General features: G+C 41.0%; 2 protein-coding genes across 3 annotated transcripts in view; one reads left to right on the plus strand and one right to left on the minus strand.

Annotated features, from left to right (window-relative positions):
- On the plus strand, positions 1–14,263 carry C1H6orf201 (chromosome 1 C6orf201 homolog). Its single transcript, XM_044258231.1, has 3 exons — positions 1–193; positions 8,234–8,432; positions 13,862–14,263. The coding sequence occupies exons 1-3, from the start codon at positions 1–3 to the stop codon at positions 14,184–14,186; spliced, it is 717 nt and encodes a 238-aa protein (XP_044114166.1). The 3' UTR covers positions 14,187–14,263.
- Positions 14,191–20,126, minus strand: part of ECI2 (enoyl-CoA delta isomerase 2) — a 21,435-nt gene continuing 15,499 nt past the window's right edge. For both annotated transcript variants that reach the window (XM_044258217.1, XM_044258209.1), the window contains 3 exons: positions 16,831–16,920; positions 15,118–15,261; positions 14,191–14,447 (listed from right to left, as the gene is read on the minus strand). In XM_044258217.1, coding sequence (XP_044114152.1) covers positions 14,292–14,447; positions 15,118–15,261; positions 16,831–16,920 — 390 coding nt within the window. In that variant the 3' untranslated portion in view covers positions 14,191–14,291. The remainder of the gene's footprint in view (positions 14,448–15,117; positions 15,262–16,830; positions 16,921–20,126) is intronic.

Raw genomic sequence — 20,126 nt, forward strand, 5'->3', positions numbered from 1 at the left:
ATGGGGACAGCCAAGAACAACCACTTCCCCCTGAAACTTCCTCTCCTAGGCAAACCCAAGACCCCGAAAAACTATGCGCAGCCCGAGGTTCTGTGTCACACCTTCGAGACTCTGTCCAGCCTTCACAGACTGCTGCCTAACCATCTGATGGAGAAACTTTATTCCTACAAGAGTGAAGAGGACAAACAAAACTGTACGTGGGTAGAGAGTGCTGTCAGTTCTTTTAACAAACACACACCTTACACTGGCACAAACTCCTGCTTCCTTTAGCCACAAAGACTGTTTTTTGTTTGATGTTTGTTTGTTTGTTTTGTTTTGAGAGACAGAGCAGGGGCTGGGGCAGAGGGAGAGAGAGAGAACCCCAAGCACACTCCCCGCAGAGCGCCGAGCCCCACAGGGGACTTGATCTCACAACCTTGGGTTCATGACCTGAGCTGAAATCAAAAGTTGGGGGCTCAACCGACAGCCATCAAGGTGCCCCAAGAACGGACTCTCTACAAGGTGGGTGTGGTCCATCCTGGAGACTCTCGGCCCTATGCGTAGCCTGCCCAGCCATGGCCTCCACCGTCGCTCCTTCCCATTCCTTTTCTTTCACTGGTCTTTCATGTTCTGGGATAAGTCTATAACTCTTCTCTCAGCAAAGCTTACCTATGGAATGATGGAAAGTGGACTAAGTGGGAAATAACCACGAAATTTAAGGTGTAGATGTGATTTTGAGATGAGTGAGAGAACTTCAAGTTGAAGGTCAGGCCTTTGCTCTCTTTCCTGCTGCTTCTTCCTCCATTTGTACCTCTCCAGAGAGAAGCCGGATATTCCCCCCACCCCACAAGGCCTACAAATGACCTCCTCTTTCTGGAGTTTGGAGTGGCCCACCACTGCTGGAATTCCATCAGGACAGTTGATAACTGGACTGATTTGCAGAATTGAGTGGAGCTTGGCTCCTGAATTGGCATGTTTCAATGAAGCAAAGGTAGCTGGTAGCCACTTGTGCCCATGAACTTTAGAAAGCAAAGTAGCAGCTGCCACAGTGATTAAGACACAAGTCATGGGTAGGAAGGTTTGATGGCAAATTTGTCCATTTGTATTCTGGTTAGTCCTTGGTCCCTGAAAACACAGTTTTATGAATTGACCCCAATATCTAGATTACACTAACAATTACATAAAAATAACCAAGGAAAATATAAGGAAACTACTAGAAGTGATACATGTCATAGATAGGCAATTCACAAGATGAAATGCAAATTATCGATAAGCATGAAAAATGTTCAAACACTCTGGTAATGGAGGAAAATAAATCAAGGTGGTATTTTTTAGGCCATCATACTGCTGAAATCTTGAAAGATCAATTGTGATGAACATGTGGGGAAATTAATACCCTCACAATCAGTATTAGCATGCTTATTGATTCAGACTTTTTTAAAGATAATTTGAAAGTCTTTGTCAAAATTTAAAATGTATGTTACTGACTTATTAAATGAGTTGAACTTGGCAAAGAGTAAGTAGAAAATAATTTTCATTTTTCTCACAACGTCCCCCTTTAGCCCATTCTCTTGCTCTTCGCTCATCGCCTTTGGGTGAAGTTACAAGCAGACCTTACAGCTTTCCTGGTCATGTTCATTCAGATAACAAAAAGTCCACTCTAGTGTCCAAATTCCAAACACCTCAACTAGAGTAAAAACCTCCCTGCTTCCTACTCCTGTGACATGGTGGGGCCTTTTATTTTTTTTTTTTTCTTTTTCTCTATCGCTCCTTCCCTGCTCCCTGGCTGATATTGGGTCAACAAGGGTGAGGGTAGGAAGAACTGAAAAGTCTTCTTTGAGTGTGAAATATCAAATTGTCACCAGTCATTCGTACCTTCTAGGGATGGCAGCTTTCCAAAGCTGGCTTCTTTTTTCCTGGGCATTTGGTGGGTTCCCTTGCTGGAGATCTCTCATTCACTCAGCCTCCTGCTGACATTTCCCCTCTCCCATCCCCACCCCTGCCCCAGCTTCTGTAGGCTGGGCTCCCAATGTATTTCAGTGGAGATTGCCTCACCGGTTGACAGAAGCCCTCTTGAGAGCCTATTCAAGATGACTCAAAACTAACCCATTTCAAGGGGTTTGCATATAGCATGTAGAAAACTTGACCCCCTTGTCCTTCACACCTTCACCCAGCTGGTGAAAATGCAGCCGGCTCCCAACACTGATCTCTGTCCCTGTGGCCACAGGCAGCTGTGCTCCTAGCCAATTATCTTATACTCTGAGGTGTTAGGGTTGAACTGCATCCCCCAAAATGATATGTTGAAGACTTAACCCCCCAGTATCCCAGGGTGTGAATTTATTTGGAAATAGGGTCTTGAGAGAGGTGCAGATGTAATTAAGATGAGATCAGACGGGAGTAGGGTAGTAGGTTCCTAGTCTAACGCGACTCTCCTTGTAAGAGGACAGAGATACAGAGGGAGGAGATGGCCCTATGGCAACAGAGGCAAAGACTGGACTGATGCTTCTGCAAGTCAGGATAACACCAGGAATTGCAGCAAATACTAAAAGCTAGGAAGAGGCAAGGAAGAATTCTCTCCTAGAGGTTCAGAGGGAACAGGGCTTGGTTTCGGACTTCCAGGCTCCAGAACTGGGAGAGAATACATTGTTGGTTTTACGCAACCCAGATTGCGACACTTCACTATGGCAGTCCTAGGAAATGAACACATCAGGCATTAGGGGACACAGCCCAGCTCCCCAACTGGTTCTTTTACTTATTTATTTACTTGTTTGCTTTTTTATTACTATTATTTTTTTAAATTTAAAGTTAGGTCACATATAGTGTAAGATTGGTTTTGGGAGTAGAATTTAGTGAATCATCATTTACATGTAACACCCAGTGCTCAACACAAGTGTCTTCTTTAATGCCCATCCCCCATCTAGCCCACCCCTCCTCCACCTCCTCTTTAGCAACCCTCTTAACTATGGTCTCTTATGTTTTGCCTCCCTTTTTTTTTTTTTTAAGAATTTATTTATTTATTTTATAGAGAGAGATTGAGAATAAGCAAGAGAGTGGAGGGGCAAAGAGGGAGGGACAGGGACAAGCCGACTCAGTGCGAGTAGGGAGCTTGACGCGAGGCTTAATCTGGAGACCCTGAGATCCTGATCTGAGCTAAAATCAAGAGTCCAATGGTCAACCAACTGAGCCACCCAGGCACCCCTTCCTCTCTGTTTTTATCTTATTCTATTTTTCCTTCCCTTCCCCTATGTTCATCTGTTTTGTTTCTGAAATTCCACATTCGCGTGAAATCGTATGATTTTCGTCTTTCTCTGAAAGACTTATTTCGTTTAGCATAATACCCTCTAGATCCATCCACATTGTTGCAAATGGCAAGATTTCATTCTTTTTCCATTGTACATGTATGCCACACCTTCTTTATCCACTGTCGGTAGTGCTGCTGTAGACATTGGGGTGCAGGTGCCCATACGAAATCAGCACTTTTGTATTTTTTGAGCAAGTGTCTAGTAGTGCAATTGCTGACTTGTAGAGTAGTTCTACTTGTAACTTTTTGAGGAACTGCCATATTGTTTTCCAGAGTGGCTGCACCAGTTTGCATTCCCACCAACCTTTTCTCCACAGCCTCGCCAACATTTGTTGTTCCCTGTCTTGTTAATTTTAGCCATTCTAACTGGTATAAGGGGGTATCTCATGGTGCTTTTGATTTGTATTTCTCTGGACCAAGTGATGTGGAGCTTTTCTTCATGTATCTGTTGGTCATTTGTGTGTCTACTTTGGAGAAATGTCCATTCATGTCTTCTGCCCATTTCTTGACTGGATTTTTGTTTTTTTGGGTGCTGATTTTGATGAATTCTTTGTAGATTATGGTTACTAGTTCTATATCCAACATACCACTTGCAAATATCTTCTCCCATTCCATAGGTTGCATTTTGGTTTTATTGATTGTTTCCTTCACTGTGCAAAAGCTTTTTATCTTGATGAAGTCCCAATAGTTCATTTTTGCTTTTATTTTCCTTGCTTCCAGTGATGTGTCTAGTAAAAAGTTGCTATGGCCAAGGTCAAAGAGGTTGCTGCTGCTTTTTCACCTCTAGTATTTTGAGGGGTTCCTGTCTCACAGTTAGGCCTTTCATCCATTTTGAATTTATTTTGTGTATGGTGTTAAGGAAGTGGTCCGGTTTCATTCTTCTGCATGTGGCTGTCCAATTTTCCCAATACCACTTGTTGAAGAGACTGTCTTTTCCATTGGATATTCTTTCCTGCTTTGCCAAAGATTAGTTGACTGTAGAGTTGTGGGTCGCAGGTCGTTCTCTTAAAGTACCTTCATCTGCCAGGGGGAGGAGAGGTGCTACAGTGCACAGCATTACAACAATTCAGCCTAAAGAAATCCTCACATGCCTTAAAGAATGTTTAGCTTTTTCTTGTTTGTTTTTTTTAAGATTTATTTTTTTGTCAGAGAGACAGCACAAGCAGGGGGAGCAGCAGGCAGAGGGAGAAGCAGGCTCCTAGATAAGCAAGGAGCCCAATGTGGGGCTCAATCCTAGGACCTTGGGATCATGATCTGAGCCAAAGGCGCTTAACTGACTGAGCCACCCAGGCATCCCATGTTTAGCTTTTTTTTTTTTTTTAAATAAATAGGTATGCTGTACATAAGTAAGAAACTCCCATCTACCAGATTTTCCTCAGAATGTGTGGCCTTAAGACAAAACTGAGACAACAGAAAAACTCACATTTTAACCTCCCATTACATACCTATGCCCTTTGACTTAGCAGTTCCCCTAAGTTAGTGTCCTAGAGAAATTCTTGCACCTGTGCACACAGATGCAGGAAGGAGTGTGTGCTGAAGCATTGTTTATCATGGTGACAGATTATAAATAGCTTCATGTCATTCAATGGCAGAACAATTAAATAACGGATGCATCTGTATTGAGGAATACTATTAAAAAGGAAGCTGATGTTTAAATATTTACAAAACACACTGTAGAATATTAATAAATGAGCTGCAAAATAGGAAACACTGATTCCATTTATACCAAAAGAAGACTGTATACCTGGACGTACAAACATGTGTGTACACGCAGAGGGAAGAGTTCTGGAAGGAGATGTATTCCAGCCCTTGGCTACCTCTGGAGAAAGAGGAATGACATGTTTCCTTTAACTATGTATACTACTTTAAGTTGTCTGACTTTATTCCGATGGAAATTTATCCTGTACTTTTGCAATTAAAATGCAGTTTTACCATCGAATATGCATTCAGCGTATATGTGAGGTAGCAGAATCAGGTTTTGACTCTCTCGTGATATTTCAGTTATATGTTGATTTCAGTTTTGTTCCCTTAGCCTGCCAATGGAGACACTGATAGGTATTGATACACCTTTAGCCAGTGGGAGTGTTCCTGCCAGGTAAAACCACCGCTCCTGAGCACTGAGATGGCTTTGTTTCAGAGGGGTTGGGCCGTAGAACTCCTCACTGCGGTCGGAAGTCAGTTGAAAGTGAGTGACGTAGCTGAGGTGAACAACGTTCTCAGGCAGAAATGTTTCCTCAGAGTCCTGTGTCCTTGAAGGACCTGGGCCTGAAGCAGAATCCAGTCATTGAGGGGACATTAGCCTCTGAGACCTTGAATTCTTCACTCAAAGGCTGTTTCATTTCCAGAATGCCATTTCTAGTGATTGCCTTGATCTGCAAGAGATGACCCCATTTCTCACACTTTCATCCGTCAGATCATGAATTCAATAATGGATACCAATGGCTCCCTGCTACATGTCTAAAGCCTCTGTCTAGTCGAAATTTCACCTGGCCTTAAAATGGGTTTTATTTCTTCTCACACCAGCCCCATCTGCACCTGCCGGGGAGCTTTGCCTGCATTAGACTGTATTTATTACCCAGAGCCATCAGAAGAAAAGAAGAAAAAAAGAAAAAAAAAAGAGAGAGAGAACTAAAAATTTATAGTTAGAAACACAGGGCCTTTTTTTTTCTGGATGTTAAATAATAGGAAGTTAAATCACATGAACAACATAAAATGAGGAATGAGGAGCCATTATACTATATGCGTTTAGATCTACCGTGCCCAGATAACTGTCCCCCAAACATCACAAGCATCTGTGAGTGACCCTCTTCCTCCTCTCACCCCGCGTCCCAGCACGGCAGCGTAAGGAGCTATCCTGAGATCATGTTAGTATTGGTTCTATGATGTTTTTTAAAGACTGTCCAAACCAATGTTTCAATGACTGGCACCAAACCAAAAACTAGAAAGTGGGCAGAAGTTTAAGGCTTTTGTATGTTGTTTTTAATGCTTAAGAAGATGACTCTCTTGGTTAATTCACTGCTCCCCACACCCCCGACCCCAGATGCTTCAGGAGGCTGCTTAACTGGATATAGGGAAGGACGAGGCAGGCGGAAGAGTGGTTTCCAAAAGAAACCACTTGGGGGGTGTGGGCTGGGGAAGGAGACCAGTGGGGCAGCTCTCGAAGCAGTGTGTGCATGTGTGTGTGTGGGGGGGTGGGTGTGCGCGCATGCACGCGCACACACGTGCGTTGTTCACAGTCTGGCCAGCCACCGATGGCCACCAAATCCATGACTTCTGTGTGTAGACTGGAGAAGACAATTATGATATGTGAAAGCAACAAGTCATTTTAAAGCCTGAAGTTCTAAGTTACTTATTTATACTGCCTCTGGTAAATACACACACACACACACACACACACACACTGGCTTGTGTACTTGGCTCAGGTACTTGTGTACCTGATCTATGCTGATTTGTCTTGTGATTACTAATTCCTCCACCCATTCTTCTGTCCATCCATCTGCCCATCTCACATGTATTGCCCTCAGCACATTAAAATAAGAAATACAAAACCATCCAAGTAGCTCTCAGTCCAATATACCTAAAATGTCACTATAAATTGATATTCAGTATTATTATACTTGGCAATAATTTCTATTTTAATTAAGTTTTATTTATTTAAGTGATCTCTACACCAACACAGGGCTCAAACTTTCGACCTCGAGACCATGATCTTCTGACTGAGCCAACTCTTCCAATAATTTCTTGAGGCATCAAATACCTGAACTGAGTTAATTAGTTCAGTTTAATATTAACTTCAGCTTTGAAATTATGACAACCAAAGCAGAACATATCCTCTTCCTATGATTCCAATGCCTGGGAGAGCTTCTGGGTGCCCTGCTGAGAGATTCTGAGCTAATACACTGCTTCTAAGAGTAGAAGGTAGAAGCTGTCTGGGCCAGGCCTGAGACCACTGGGCAGGAGCCCCAGATTCCAGCCCTGTTTTTGACTCACTTGGAAGGATTTTCAGGCCTCTAAGGGTCAATCTATTAATCATGACATCATTTAGTCAGATTGCCGAGCTATGGCCCCGTGGTTCAATTCTTGGTTCGTTGGCGTCTGTGCCAATTACCCTGTCCAGCAGAGACCATTAGTGGTTCAGTCTGAGAAACAAGGGAGGCTGGACGAGTTCTGATCTAATTTCTGATCTAATTTCTATTGTAATTAAAATGCAATTTTATCATTGAAAATGCATTCAGTGTTTCCTGAATCCCCGGGGCTCAACTCCTCTTCCTGCGTTAGGTTGATGACAGTGTCTTAGTTTCTCATACACCCAGATGGATTGCAGAGCCATGCACAAAGCAGCCTGAACACTGATTGTTGATCCTCTGATCATTACCAGTTGGCAAAGAAAAAGCTTACACTACAGTGTAAGTTGGTTATGTCACTAAATCCATAGTGTAGTTCTACTGACTCCTTTCCCTTCCTTTCCATTTGGTAGCAGGGCTTTCTTAATGAAGGATGCAGGGTATTGAATCACATTCTGGCACAAGCTCTTGGTTCCATGAGAGGAGCATTTGGTTAGGGGCCAAATGAGGTCAACGTGAAGCCATGCATGTGATGTAAATGTGGAGTGTGGTTAACATCTCTGAAGATAGAAATAATTGTGCAGTCAATTGTCATTAATTTGAGAATCAGGCACAAATTGTTTAAATAGACTTCAGTATTCGTGCTGGTGCCAGCACGTTGGTTTGTATGTTCATTCACTCATTCATTTGCTCTGTAGTCTATTAGATGTCCAGGACCAGGCTCGGGTCTAAGTGGAGCTTAGTAATGTTTTTGCAGTGAAGGCATGGCAGTTCAATAGTAATTATGAAGTAGCATAAATACTCTTTCTCAAATGAGTGCCATGTTACTCTTGCTATGCAAACATGGAAAGGCACGCTGAATCACAGTAAATGTTTCTTCTATTACTAGGTCAGAATTCTGAATTCTCTGGCTTAGAAAGGATCTTAGCAAGACACCAGTTCCCAAAAGAGATTAATGTGACCCCGAAGCCAAGTAGCATGCCCCTGTGGAAAAGGAAATCCATCAACAACTCGAATCGCGGGTGGAAGAAATGCTACTTGTGGAATAAAAACTTGGAGGTACCTCCAATGTCGACCATAGCTGTCAGGTAGGTGTCTAATTTTTGTCTGCTGCCGACATATTTAGAGATATAAAGGGTGACCACAGATTCTATTTATGCCTGAGCTTAATAAATGACTTAATGTGGTCTTTGAGATACATGATAGGCTTGAGAACAAGTATGGCTGTTAAAGCACATAAGCCCCATTTTCACACAGCCAAGTGTCTGGAGGAGTCCTCAGTCAGAGAAAACTCAGGGACACAGGAGTGGGTGTGTGTTCCCCAAGAGCCATTGCATTGCAGGTTGGTGAGCAGAGATCTAGCAGGGCTGGAATGGGATTCTTGGAGAGGGACCCAACACTGAGCTATGGCCCTTTTATGCTGCATGAGTCAGGAAGCAGGAGCTCATCCCCAGCATGACCAAGGGCCCAGGATCCAGTAGCTTTAATAGCTTGACTTGGTCTGTCCTCTGCCAGATTTTACATGGACAGAAATGGGAGCCATTTCAGGGTCTTCAAAAGAGGGCTGACGAGATCTGATCCGAAACCACCTTGGCCTATTGGGGAGCGAGGGTGGTAGCAGTTGAGGGGGGGTGAGCATCAGACCAGGTGTTAACAGTGGGGATGTGGAATTGCCTGGATTCTGACACTTGAAGTTATAAGCTTTGGGGCACCTGGGTGACTGAACCAACGTTCAGCATCTGACTCTTGAGTCTGGCCGGGGTCAAAGTCTCGGGGCCCTGGGATCGAGCCCCATGTCTGGCTCTGTGCTGGCTGTAGAGCCTGCTTGGGATTCTCACTCTCCCTCTCCCTCTGCCTCCCCCCTGGTTCCTGCACACGCACTCTCTCTCTAAAAAGAAAAAAAGAAAAGAAAGAAAGAAAAAAAAGAAAAAAGCAAGTTATAAGCTTTGGTTCCTTGGCAAATTATCTTTGTTGGTCTGTTTCCTTCAGTAATTATGCCAGACAGATGATGTCTCCATATTTGTTTCTTTAGTATTGCTGTACGTGTTGCTGTACAATAGCTAATAAAGGATTTCTAGTTAGTCCTTAGTGGGTATTCAAAACATGTTGCCAGGCTCACAGGAGAAATATGTAATTTGCTATAAAGACAGAGTTCTCTCTGCTTTGAGGGTGACAGACCCAGGCAGAGACATCCAGCTTATGAATTTGCCTGTAGTAGACACTCCTACTGTGGTCATTGTTCTATGGAAATAATTTCCTTGTCTATTTTTGTACGCCAGTATTCTCAGTGGCATAACTTGACAATTTGACTTAAAAATCCACCTTCACAGAAGGCAAAGATACATTATAAAAAAATTAGAACAGTGGTATTTTCTCCTTGGACAATACAAGGAACTAAATTTGTATCTAGATTAAGGGTATAACTTATTTTAAGTGATGATTCCTGATGACTTAAGATTATTTAACCATACTTTAGAGGCCTATAAAATAGAAAAAAGCAATTTCACAATCGTGAGAAGTTTATACACCTCAGTTTCAGGCCATAATGTCTTGACATGAACTAATATATTTTAATTTACATCCTAGTTTGTTTGGTTTCTGAAAAGATAGCTCGATTGTTAAAACATAAGAAATGACATATTTATTCACTTTCTCTTCTAGGAACATTCATTGGCTTTCCTTAAAAAAGTTAGGACTCGTAAAAGCAGGCATCCCTTACTTGTTCTTCACATTAGGGGAAAATAATTATTTTGTTGGCTGTTGGTTTTTGCAGGTTACTTTTAATCAGTTTGAAGAAGTTCGTGATTGTGGCTGGTTTGCTTAGTTTTTATCATAATGGATACAAAAGCTTTCTATCCATCAAGTTGATAGTATTTATCTTTACTATTAATATGGTGAATTGTATTGTTTTTAAAAATATTGTTATCACAGAAGAATGTACACAACATAAAATTTCCTATTTTCCCCAGTTTTTAAATGTGTACAGTTCAGTGGCATTAAGTACATGCACATTGTTGTGTAAACCAACATTGTCCATTTCCAGAAATTTTTCATCTTCCCAGAGTGAAACTCTGTCCCCACTGAACACTCATACCCTATTCTCTCATCCCTCCAGCATCTGGCAAACATTATTTTACTTTTTGTCTCTATGGATTTGCCTAATCTAGACCCCTCAATAAGTAAAACCATACAGCATTTGTCCTTTTGTGTCTGCCTTATTTCACTTGCATGTTTTCAACGTTCATCCATATTGAAGCCTATGTCAGAAGTTCCTTCCTTCTAAAGGCTGAATATTCCATTGTCTGTATATAACACATTGTTTTATCCAAACAAAAAAACCCCACCATTTACTGAAAATGTCATCCTTTCCCTGTTGAATGGTCTTGTCACCCTTGTCAAATCATTTGATCATCAAAAACAACATTTGAAAAAAAAAAAATAAAAAAAAACAACAACATTTGATCACATATGCAAAGATTTATTCTAGTCCATTGTTTATAGGTCTGTTCTTATGCCATGCCACACATTTTGTGTGTGTGTATAATTATGTTATATATTATTCCATATTGGAGGTCCAATATTTGACATGTAAATGTTTGATTGTTTTATCTTCTTGCTGTATTAACCTTTACTATCATGTCTTTATCTCTTATTTATAAGTTTTTTAGACTCCTCTGTCTGATATTAGTATAACCATCCCTATTATCCTTTGCTTACTATTTGTAAGGAATATTTTTTTTCATCCTTTCATTTCTGAACCATGCACGTCCTTAAATCTAAAGTGAGACTTAGGGCACCTGGGTTACTCAATGGGTTAAGCCTCTGCTTCAGCTCAGGTCATGGTCTCAGGGTCCTGGGATTGAGCCTGCTCCCTCCCACCCCCGCTGCCTGCCACTTTTCCTACTTGTGATCTGTCTGTCAAATAAAATCTTTAAAAAAATTAAAAAAAATAATAAAGTGAGACTCTTATATGCAGTATATTAACTGAATCCTGACTGGTTTTATTATCCATTCTATCAGTCTATGGTTTTCGGAGAGTTCAATCCATTTACATTTGAAGTTAATTATTCATAGGGAAGCACTTACTTTTGCCATGTTGTTTTCTGTATGTTTTACATAGTTCCCTCATTCCCTGCATTACTGCTTCCCCTTGTGTTTAGTTAATTTCTTATACTGACACATTTTAATTCTCTTTTCATTTCTGTGTACCTTCTATGGGTATTTGTGTGTGGGGTATTACCATGGGCATTACATAATAACATCCTAAAGTTATAACAACCTGTATTACAGATTATTAACTGCATCTCATATGTAGTTGTAACAATCTATAACAATGTATCTTTAATTATTACCAACTGAACTCAATTGCTGCTCCACCCCTCCACTTAATGTTATTTGTTACATATTACTTTTATATGTTGCATATCCATTGATATAAATAAATTACATCTTATGCATTTGTCTTCTAAATCCTATAGAAAAAGTAGATTTGCAAACCAAAATTATAAAAATACTATTTTTACATTTGTGCATGTATCTACCTTCACTGGAGAACTTTATATATTTATGTGGCTTTGAGTTACTATCCTTTCATTTCAACTTGGACGTCATTTAGTATTTCTGGTGGGGGCAGATCTAGTGGTAATGAACATCCCGTTTTCGTGCAGGAATGTCTTAAATTTCTTCCTTATCTTTGAAGATGTACAGTTTGCCAGATGTAGATTATCTTACTATTTTAAATATGTCATCCTAACTGCCTTCTGAACCATAAGGTTTCTGGTGAGAAATCTAATAATCTTTTTGGAGATCAACTTTATGTGATGAGTTGCTTTTCTCTTGCTGCTTTCAAGATCCACTGTCTTGGACAGATCTGATTATAACATGTCTCTGTAGGTCTCTTTGTGTGGATCCTACTTAAAGTTCATTGTACTTCTTGGATTACTATATTCACATCTTCCCTCAAATTTAGCCATTCTTTTTTTCTTTTCTTTTTTTTTTTAGCCATCTTTTTTTCAAATAACCACCCTAGCCCTTTCTCTCCTCCTTGCCCACCTCACTCCTTCTCTGCCTAGGACTCCCCTTGTGTGTACATTGGTTGGCTTGGTGGAGTCTGTCCCATAAGCCTTTTAGACTCTATCCACTTTTCTTCATTCTTTCTTCTTTTAGCTCCTTGAACTTGATCATTTCAAACAACTTCTCTTTAAGTTTGCTGATTTTTCTTCTGCTTGTTTGAGTTTGATGTTGAACCCCCTCTAGTGAATTCTTCCATTCAGTAATTATAATTTCCAGCCCAGGATTTGTTTGGTTTAAAAAAATAATAATGTGCACCTCCTTTGTCAATACTTGTATTTTCTTCACGTGCTGCTTTCCCGATGTCCTTTAGTTCTTTGTCCACGGTTGCCTTTAGCTCTTTTGAGGTATTCGACATTTGTTTTGAAGTCCTTATCTAGTAAATCTGATAATTTTTTGGGAAGGGGGAAATATTTCCAGAATTTTTCCTCCTTCTATTGGGTTGTTTTTGTTTCTTTGCACACCTTATAATCCTGTGTTGAAAATTGGGCATTTTTGCAAAAACAAGTTCCTCTTCCACTGATGGGTAGACCTTCTCTCATGAGTGGGCCTGTGAGTCTTCAGCTTAGCCCAGGACTTCTCAGGTATTTTCTGGGCATGCTTCCTGTCTAGGCCTGTATGTTTGTTTGTTTTAGTTTTTTTTGTTGGTTTTAATTTTTCCTCAGATGCTTTCAATGTCTAGAGTCTCCAGCTTCTTGTCAGGGCCTTAAGTGCTCTATATGATTCCTTTTCTGTGATTTCCCTCCCCATATTGGAGGGTATGCAGTCAGCTGTACCTTTCATGTTTCATTGCATGCCACTGCTTCTTGTGGTTTCTTGACTCCCATCCAGACTACGCCAAACCTTTTCCTCCTGAACTGTGAGTCAGGCAAGACAGCAAACAGTCCCTCAGGCAGCCCACACACAGCCCAGAAGGTTGCAAACAAAGTTCAATCTGTTCCTTCCATCCCAAGGCAGGGAGCTAGGAATTAGGCGATTTCTTCCAACCACACCATGCAGGGTAGCGGGTGGGGCAAGGGCAAGTAAGAACACCACAGTGTCCTACAATTTTCAATGTATATTTTCTTTGTTGGACATTCACTGGTTTGCTGTAGATGTTTGGCTTCTGTAGAAATGAGGGTATTTAGGAGAGTAAAATATTTCATGCCAGTTTGGCAGCCACTGGAATTACTCCCTCGTCCTTCTCAATAGATAAGGCACTAATCAAAACAGGAAGTTACAAGGATGGTTAAGGGAGTTTGCAGGTATGCCTTTCATAATATACCACATTGGACAAGAACTATGTCATACATAATTACATAATAGCTGATCCAGACCACTGCTTTAATTTCCAGTGAAATAGCCCCATCTTCCCTTCTTGCCTTTTTATTGTTATGGGGACAAACATGGAACTAAGATTGTAATTTCTTTTCTAATACTACTACTGCTCAATTTGCTCCCTTGCTAGGTGGTTGAAGAGAAACATGCAACCCATGGAAGACCTTCAGTCAGTGATCCAGAGGCTGCTGGTGTTTGGGCCAATTACGTCTGTCACCCTCTGTGGTCGGCAAAGCGCTATCGTGGTGTTCAAAGACATGACTTCAGCTTGCAATGCTGTGAATGCTTTTCAAAGCAGGACCCCAGGCACCATGTTTCAGTGCTCCTGGCAACACAGATTCATGTCGAAAGATGTAAGACTCCCTATGACCCAAATCTCACATAAATTCTTAAAGCTTCTGGTACATAACTCGTTGGTCATCAGGGCTCTAGTGAACTATGATAATCATAAATGATATGTTAGCGTGGAGAAAAGGCACAGTTTATTAGTTCAAGTATTGAAAATCAGAAATGACAGCACATCCCTTCCTTTGAAACGCATAACACTGCTGTAACAGGCATCACAGCTTGGCTTTTTGGGAGAAGAAGTTCATAATGGCATTCATGCACTCGCTTGACAGCCATCTTTCCTGGAGGATGCTGCTTTCTTTGGCGTTAATAGCATGCAGCTTTTCTTTCTCCTGACTTCTGATGATCTGCTTTGAAATACGCATGGCCTGAAAACACAAAACCAACAGTAAGGCGAAGGGGCATTCTAGAGGGAGTGGAGTTTATTCTAGAATGTTGAATTATGTTTCTCCATGGCTCACGGAATCCTGTCCTGCCTTCAGATATATGTGTAACATAGGACAGTGCTTCTCGAACTGTAATGTGTGTGCGAACCGTCTTGGTAGATGTGGGAGAGGACTTGGGATCACACATTTCTAAAAAGCCTCAGAGAGACACTAAAGCTTCTGATTCCAGGACCACATTTTCAGCAGAATGAATATAAAAGCAGTCAGTCACGAGTCATCACATATAAAAACCAAAGTGCTACACAGGAAGAATCTCCTAAAAGTCAACCTGATAAAGCTTCGCTACTGGATTCAAGAAGAAAAGTGCTCGGCAAATACCGCCCATCCTCCTCCTCAAAGTTATCCCCAGAAAGAACTGTCCCTCTGCCTTCATACATATCATCGCACTAAAATGACTCCTTGAGAAGTTTTTTTAAAAAAAATCAGCATTTCTAACATCATTATGGTTATTTTTAATCTCAAATTTAGATGTGCTTAAAGCCAACCAAGGTATATCTTGTTTTTTTTAAAATGCTTATTCTCTTAAGGCAAATAAACTATTTCCATGGTTTCTACTAGGAGAAAAAACGAAAAACCGAAAGACAACACTAACATTCTGGGGGAGCTTTGAATATGCTTTCAGCCTGGTCCAAACTTCTTTCTGAAAGCTGCTATCAGGAAAAACTTCAGTAACAAGTCCTTGAGCACAGGCTTCTCCAGCAGTTAACTTTTTCCCAAAAATGAGCATCTCTGCTGCCTGAAACGAAAGCAAGATTAAGACATTAACTTAATGAAACACAGGTCAGTTAACCTCAGAACTAACCTCTGAACTAACCACTTGGAGGAGACAGATGGCAGTTCCTTTATAGTCTTTTGAGGCTGCCAGTATTTCTTAAGGGGGAAACTGAAGACCTCGATAGGCAATGCTTGACAAACTGTGCAGAGAGCATCTCAGGCTCTCCGGAAGATTCGCGAGTATTTTTGCTTCTGTATGTCTGTGCACAGAAGGCAAGATCAGGGAGCCCAGGGCAGAAAGGACCTGAAGTAGATGCTGATCCTTTAACCCACACAGCTAGAATTTTCCGTCTTATATACTACAAACAATTATAAAAGAAAAAAGAACTTTAAAAAGAAAAAAAAAAAAAAAAGGAAGATCCAGGTCACAGTGAATGCCAACCAAACTTGAGACACCCAAACTTTCAAACTTCCCTTCCTTGGAATCTCTACGCAGTGGTCCAGCTCTACACTTTCCTTTACCTGCACAGGTACTATGAATTAGTTCACCTGGCCAAAGAAAAGGGAAGAAGGACTAATACTCGGTTTCTAACAAAACAGAGGTCACCAAGAGGATATCCTCTGTATTTCCAGCAGTGCTTTTGGAAAAATATTATTTCATAGTCAAATGCCCTAAGCCTTGGAGTCGGCTCTGCGCAACTTTTCAAAGCTAAAATCTGTCATAAAGACTCAGGACATGTGATGGAATAATGAGCTTTAGAAAACTATATATTTGCAGCAAAAACCTGGCAGTCAATGAAAACAGGCTCCATTCCAACCCCACCCCATTCAGAGCTCCAAGAATTGGCTAAGCCTTCCCTATCCTTGGCTCTTTGCTGTTGGGTCTCATCATGCACAGAGCCTGGCACCTGGGCTTCCAGAGACATGGGGACAGACCTGCACAGCCACGGAACCCTTCTGGAAGCCTGAACACATAGCTAAACCTACTGATGTGGAGGCTGCTATGACTGGGAGCAGCTCTGGAAGGCGTAAACCCCCATGAGGATGGCTTCCAGGGGATGCTGCTCATCCCAGTGTGACCCCAAGCTGGCACAGCCCTGGTCCTCTAATGACTTGATGCCACACAGCAGTGGAGGACGAGGCACCGGGCACCCAGGGGCAAAAGCAGATCCTAGTCCTGGGAGTTGGGGAGAGTTTCTAATTTTCCCTCATATCAGACATTTCCCATAGCTTATCTGCTCTTCTATATTTGAAACTTTTAGAGTTAAGGAGCAAATAACTCACTTTTCTTCTGTTTAGATTATCAAGAGAAAGAAAAGAGTATAGAATTACTTTTTGAACAGAGGTTACTTTTTAAAAAAGATTTATTTATTTGAGAGAGAGAGAGTGTAAGTGGGGGTGGGGCACAGAGGGAGAGAGAATCCTCAAGCAGATGCCCGCTGAGCGCGGAGCCTGACACAGTACCTGATCCCAGGACCCTGAGATCATGACCCGAGCCGAAATCAAGAGTCAGATGCTTAACCAACTGAACCACCCAGGCGCCCTCAGAGGTTACTTATTACAACTTATTTTGAAGGTTTCCAGGAGTTACCTTGGCTGGGCCCATTATCTTCGGAAAAGTGTAAGAGGAACAACCTTCTGGAGTTTGGCCAAGGTGACTAAAAGGAGTGTGAAATGTTGCCTATTTGGAGAAAAAAAGAAAAGAAAGACAATTATTTTTTCATGCGATTTTAAAAAATCATTATTTGTATATATCCTCACGATACTAAATTGGGAAGTTTTGTTTAAATTAGGGTTACTGTGGTATTATCGAACACAAAGTTCACTCTTAAATACGCAGCTTGGTGAGTTTTAAGGAAGGTACATGGTGACGTAGCCACCACCATGTCAAGATGTAGAATTCTCTCCATCACCCCAAAGGGCATCTTGTGTCCTCTGGAGTCAATCCATTACTGACACCCTCACACCACCACTGCATCTGTTTTCTGTCCCTTGTTTTGCCTTCTCTAGAATGTAATATAAATGGAATCATGCATTCTGTACCCATTGGTTCTTAGCATAAGACTTTTTGGGAGTCACCACGCTACTGTATGGGTGGCTCGTTCCTTGTCATTTTGGAGTAGAATTCCATCGTATAGACACCGCAGTTCCTATATCCACTCACCAGCTCAAGCCACTGGTGTTACTTCCAGTATTTTGGCTATGATGAATAAGACTGTTAATGAAAACTTGTACACAGGTCTCTGCATGAACATGATTTCAGTTCTCTTGGGTAAATACGTAGGGGTGGAACTGCTGGGATGTGTGGTAAACTGTGGTCTAAGACCAACAAAAGAATTTCCAGTGTGGTGTACCAGGTATCACTCCCCCCAGCAGTGAATGGTTCCAGTTTCTCCACATCCTTGCTAAACCTTGTTACTGTCAGTTGTCTTAACCTGAACTGTCCTGGTAGATGTGGAATAGTGACTTGTGGTTTTAAATTACATTTCTGTAATGACTAATAATGGTGAGCATCTTTTCATGTGCTTATTAGCTCTTTTTATAACTTCTTTGGTGAAGTAACCCTTATAATACTTTGCCCATTATTTTTAAGTTAATAAGTTATCTTTCTTAGTGACTTGTAGTTCTTCACATATTCTGATTGTAATAGGTTCTTCATAGGGTCTTTTCATATTTTTTTTTTTTTAAAGATTTTATTTATTTATTTGTCATAGAGAGAGAAGCGAGAGCAAGCATAGGCAGACAGAGTGGCAGGCAGAGGCAGAGGGAGAAGCAGGCTCCCTGCCGAGCAAGGAGCCCGATGCGGGACTCGATCCCAGGACGCCGGGACCACGACCTGAGCCGAAGGCAGCCGCTCAACCAACTGAGCCACCCAGGCGTCCCTTTTCATATGTTTTAAGGAGCCATTTAATACTTTACTTTTTGTGAGCTATGTATCCCTGTCCATTGCCCATTTTTACATCAAGTTGTTGATCACTTTATAAAATGTATTTTTAAAAAATATATTAGAGATTAGCTTTGATAGTATCACCTGGAAAACAGTTTCCTCAGTCAGTCATCTGTCTTGATTTTACCTCAGAGAGGTAAAGCTGAATTGCTTTAAACACAAGAATCTATTTAATTGCTTTAAATACAAGAATCTATTTAAATACTGGTTATTTAGACCATAGTGTCATCTTTAGTTTTTGTTTTTGTTTTAAAGTAGATTGCAAGCCCAGCATGGAGCCCAGTGAGGGGCCTGAACTCGTAAACCTGAGATTAAGAACTAAGCTGAGATCAAGAGTTGAATAATTAGCTGACTGAGCTACCCAGGCCCCCCTTGTTTTTCTTTTTTTAAAGATTTATTCACCTATTTTTTGGAGGGGAGGGGCAGAGGGAGAGAGACTCTCAAGTAGACTCCCTGTGAGCGCGGAGCCTGACACAGGGATGGATCTCATGACCCCAAGATCGTAACCCAAGTTGAAACCAAGAGTCAGAAACTCAACCGACTGCACCACCTAGATGCCCTCCGCCCCCTTTTTTTAAATTTAAGAAATATTTTTGTGTATTTCTTGATGAATGAGAAGTCCTTATGAAAGGAAATCAATTTATAATTGGCAATATATATGCAGAACATTTAGACTTCATATCCCATAATCAGGTATGGCTCTCTTTCTTAATGAATATTGTTAGAAGACATAAATATATAATATATGCAGCATATAAGTAAAAATGAAAATATCAAATAAAAAGTTACTAACGTCACTTATCACTCCCTCCCCACAAAAGCAAGCTTATTCAAGAAGATGTACTGAGAAGTCACAGCCTAAGGAGTCTAAGAGGAAAGTGAAAGAAAACATCAACCGCAGCTAAAGGGCCACAAACAGGTATGTGCAGAACTGACAGTATTTCTTTTCAGAAATAGAGCAGTAAATGTAATTAAGGGTCAGACTCTGGCATCTGACTGCTTGGTGACTCTAGAAGCTTCTTAGCCTCTTCGTGCCACAGTAGATGCCTTTGTAAAACGGAGACGAAGTACCTATCTCATAGGGTGCTGTGTGCATAAGTGAGTACGCATCATGTGCATCAACAGAGGGCCCAGGATGTCGCGGGCACTCAAATACTATTTTTATGATTTCTACCCTTTTATTACCTCATAGGGGAAATGTATGATTTGCCAACAAAGAAGCTAATGGGCATTGTTAACTCTCGCCTCTTGCTCGTAATAAAGAATAATCTGGTTTTTAAAAGTGTTAAACCCACATTTAATATGGTATTTGTTTAAGAAGCCAATAATGGTAAATCCTATAAAATGCATTCCTCTCCACAGGTTCTTTCTTCTGTGTCTCTGATTTTAAATTGAACCTTCTTTTAATTCAATTGGTCAGCAGTGATCACTATTTGTCAAATATCTTACTCTGGGCCAAATGTTTTAGCACTGAAAGTATCTACATATGTTTTCTTTCTATTTCAGTTCCATTTTGTATCATAGGACTGCAGTCCTAGATAACTTGAAAAGATGATGGATGTGACAGTCATTTTAAATTCTGAGGAAGAATCTGGAGAATATTTAAATAGGATGATGTATCTGCCTTCTAAGTACTGAAGAATGAGATCCTTAAGTTTAGGTCAGGACCTCCTGACCTCACCCCTGGACAAGACCAGGTGATCAATCAGTCCTCTAACATATATGATGTGACCACAGGCTATTGATTTCTGCCTTTCAGCAAAATCTTCTACCTATGAAGGTTAGGCAGCCTGACACCTAGATTCTCAGTTGTTATTTTCATGGGACAATTATTAAAAACAATTAGGTCTGACAAGATGCCCAATCCAATCAAACTGAAACCATTGGGGGGGGGGGAGGAGATGAATTCAAGAGATAAAGATCTTAAAATATGGTCATGT

The sequence above is a fragment of the Neovison vison genome, chromosome 1, assembly GCF_020171115.1.
Source record: "Neovison vison isolate M4711 chromosome 1, ASM_NN_V1, whole genome shotgun sequence".
Taxonomy (NCBI): Eukaryota; Metazoa; Chordata; class Mammalia; order Carnivora; family Mustelidae; genus Neogale; species Neogale vison.

What these genes read in the sequence shown, in the direction of transcription:
- C1H6orf201 (XM_044258231.1), top strand. Translation starts at nt 1, where the DNA reads ATGGGGACAGCCAAGAACAACCACTTCCCCCTGAAACTTCCTCTCCTA. An exon ending in TGAAGAGGACAAACAAAACT is followed by an intron (nt 194 to 8,233) that starts GTACGTGGGTAG and finishes TTCTATTACTAG; the next exon opens with GTCAGAATTCTGAATTCTCT. An exon ending in ATGTCGACCATAGCTGTCAG is followed by an intron (nt 8,433 to 13,861) that starts GTAGGTGTCTAA and finishes CTCCCTTGCTAG; the next exon opens with GTGGTTGAAGAGAAACATGC.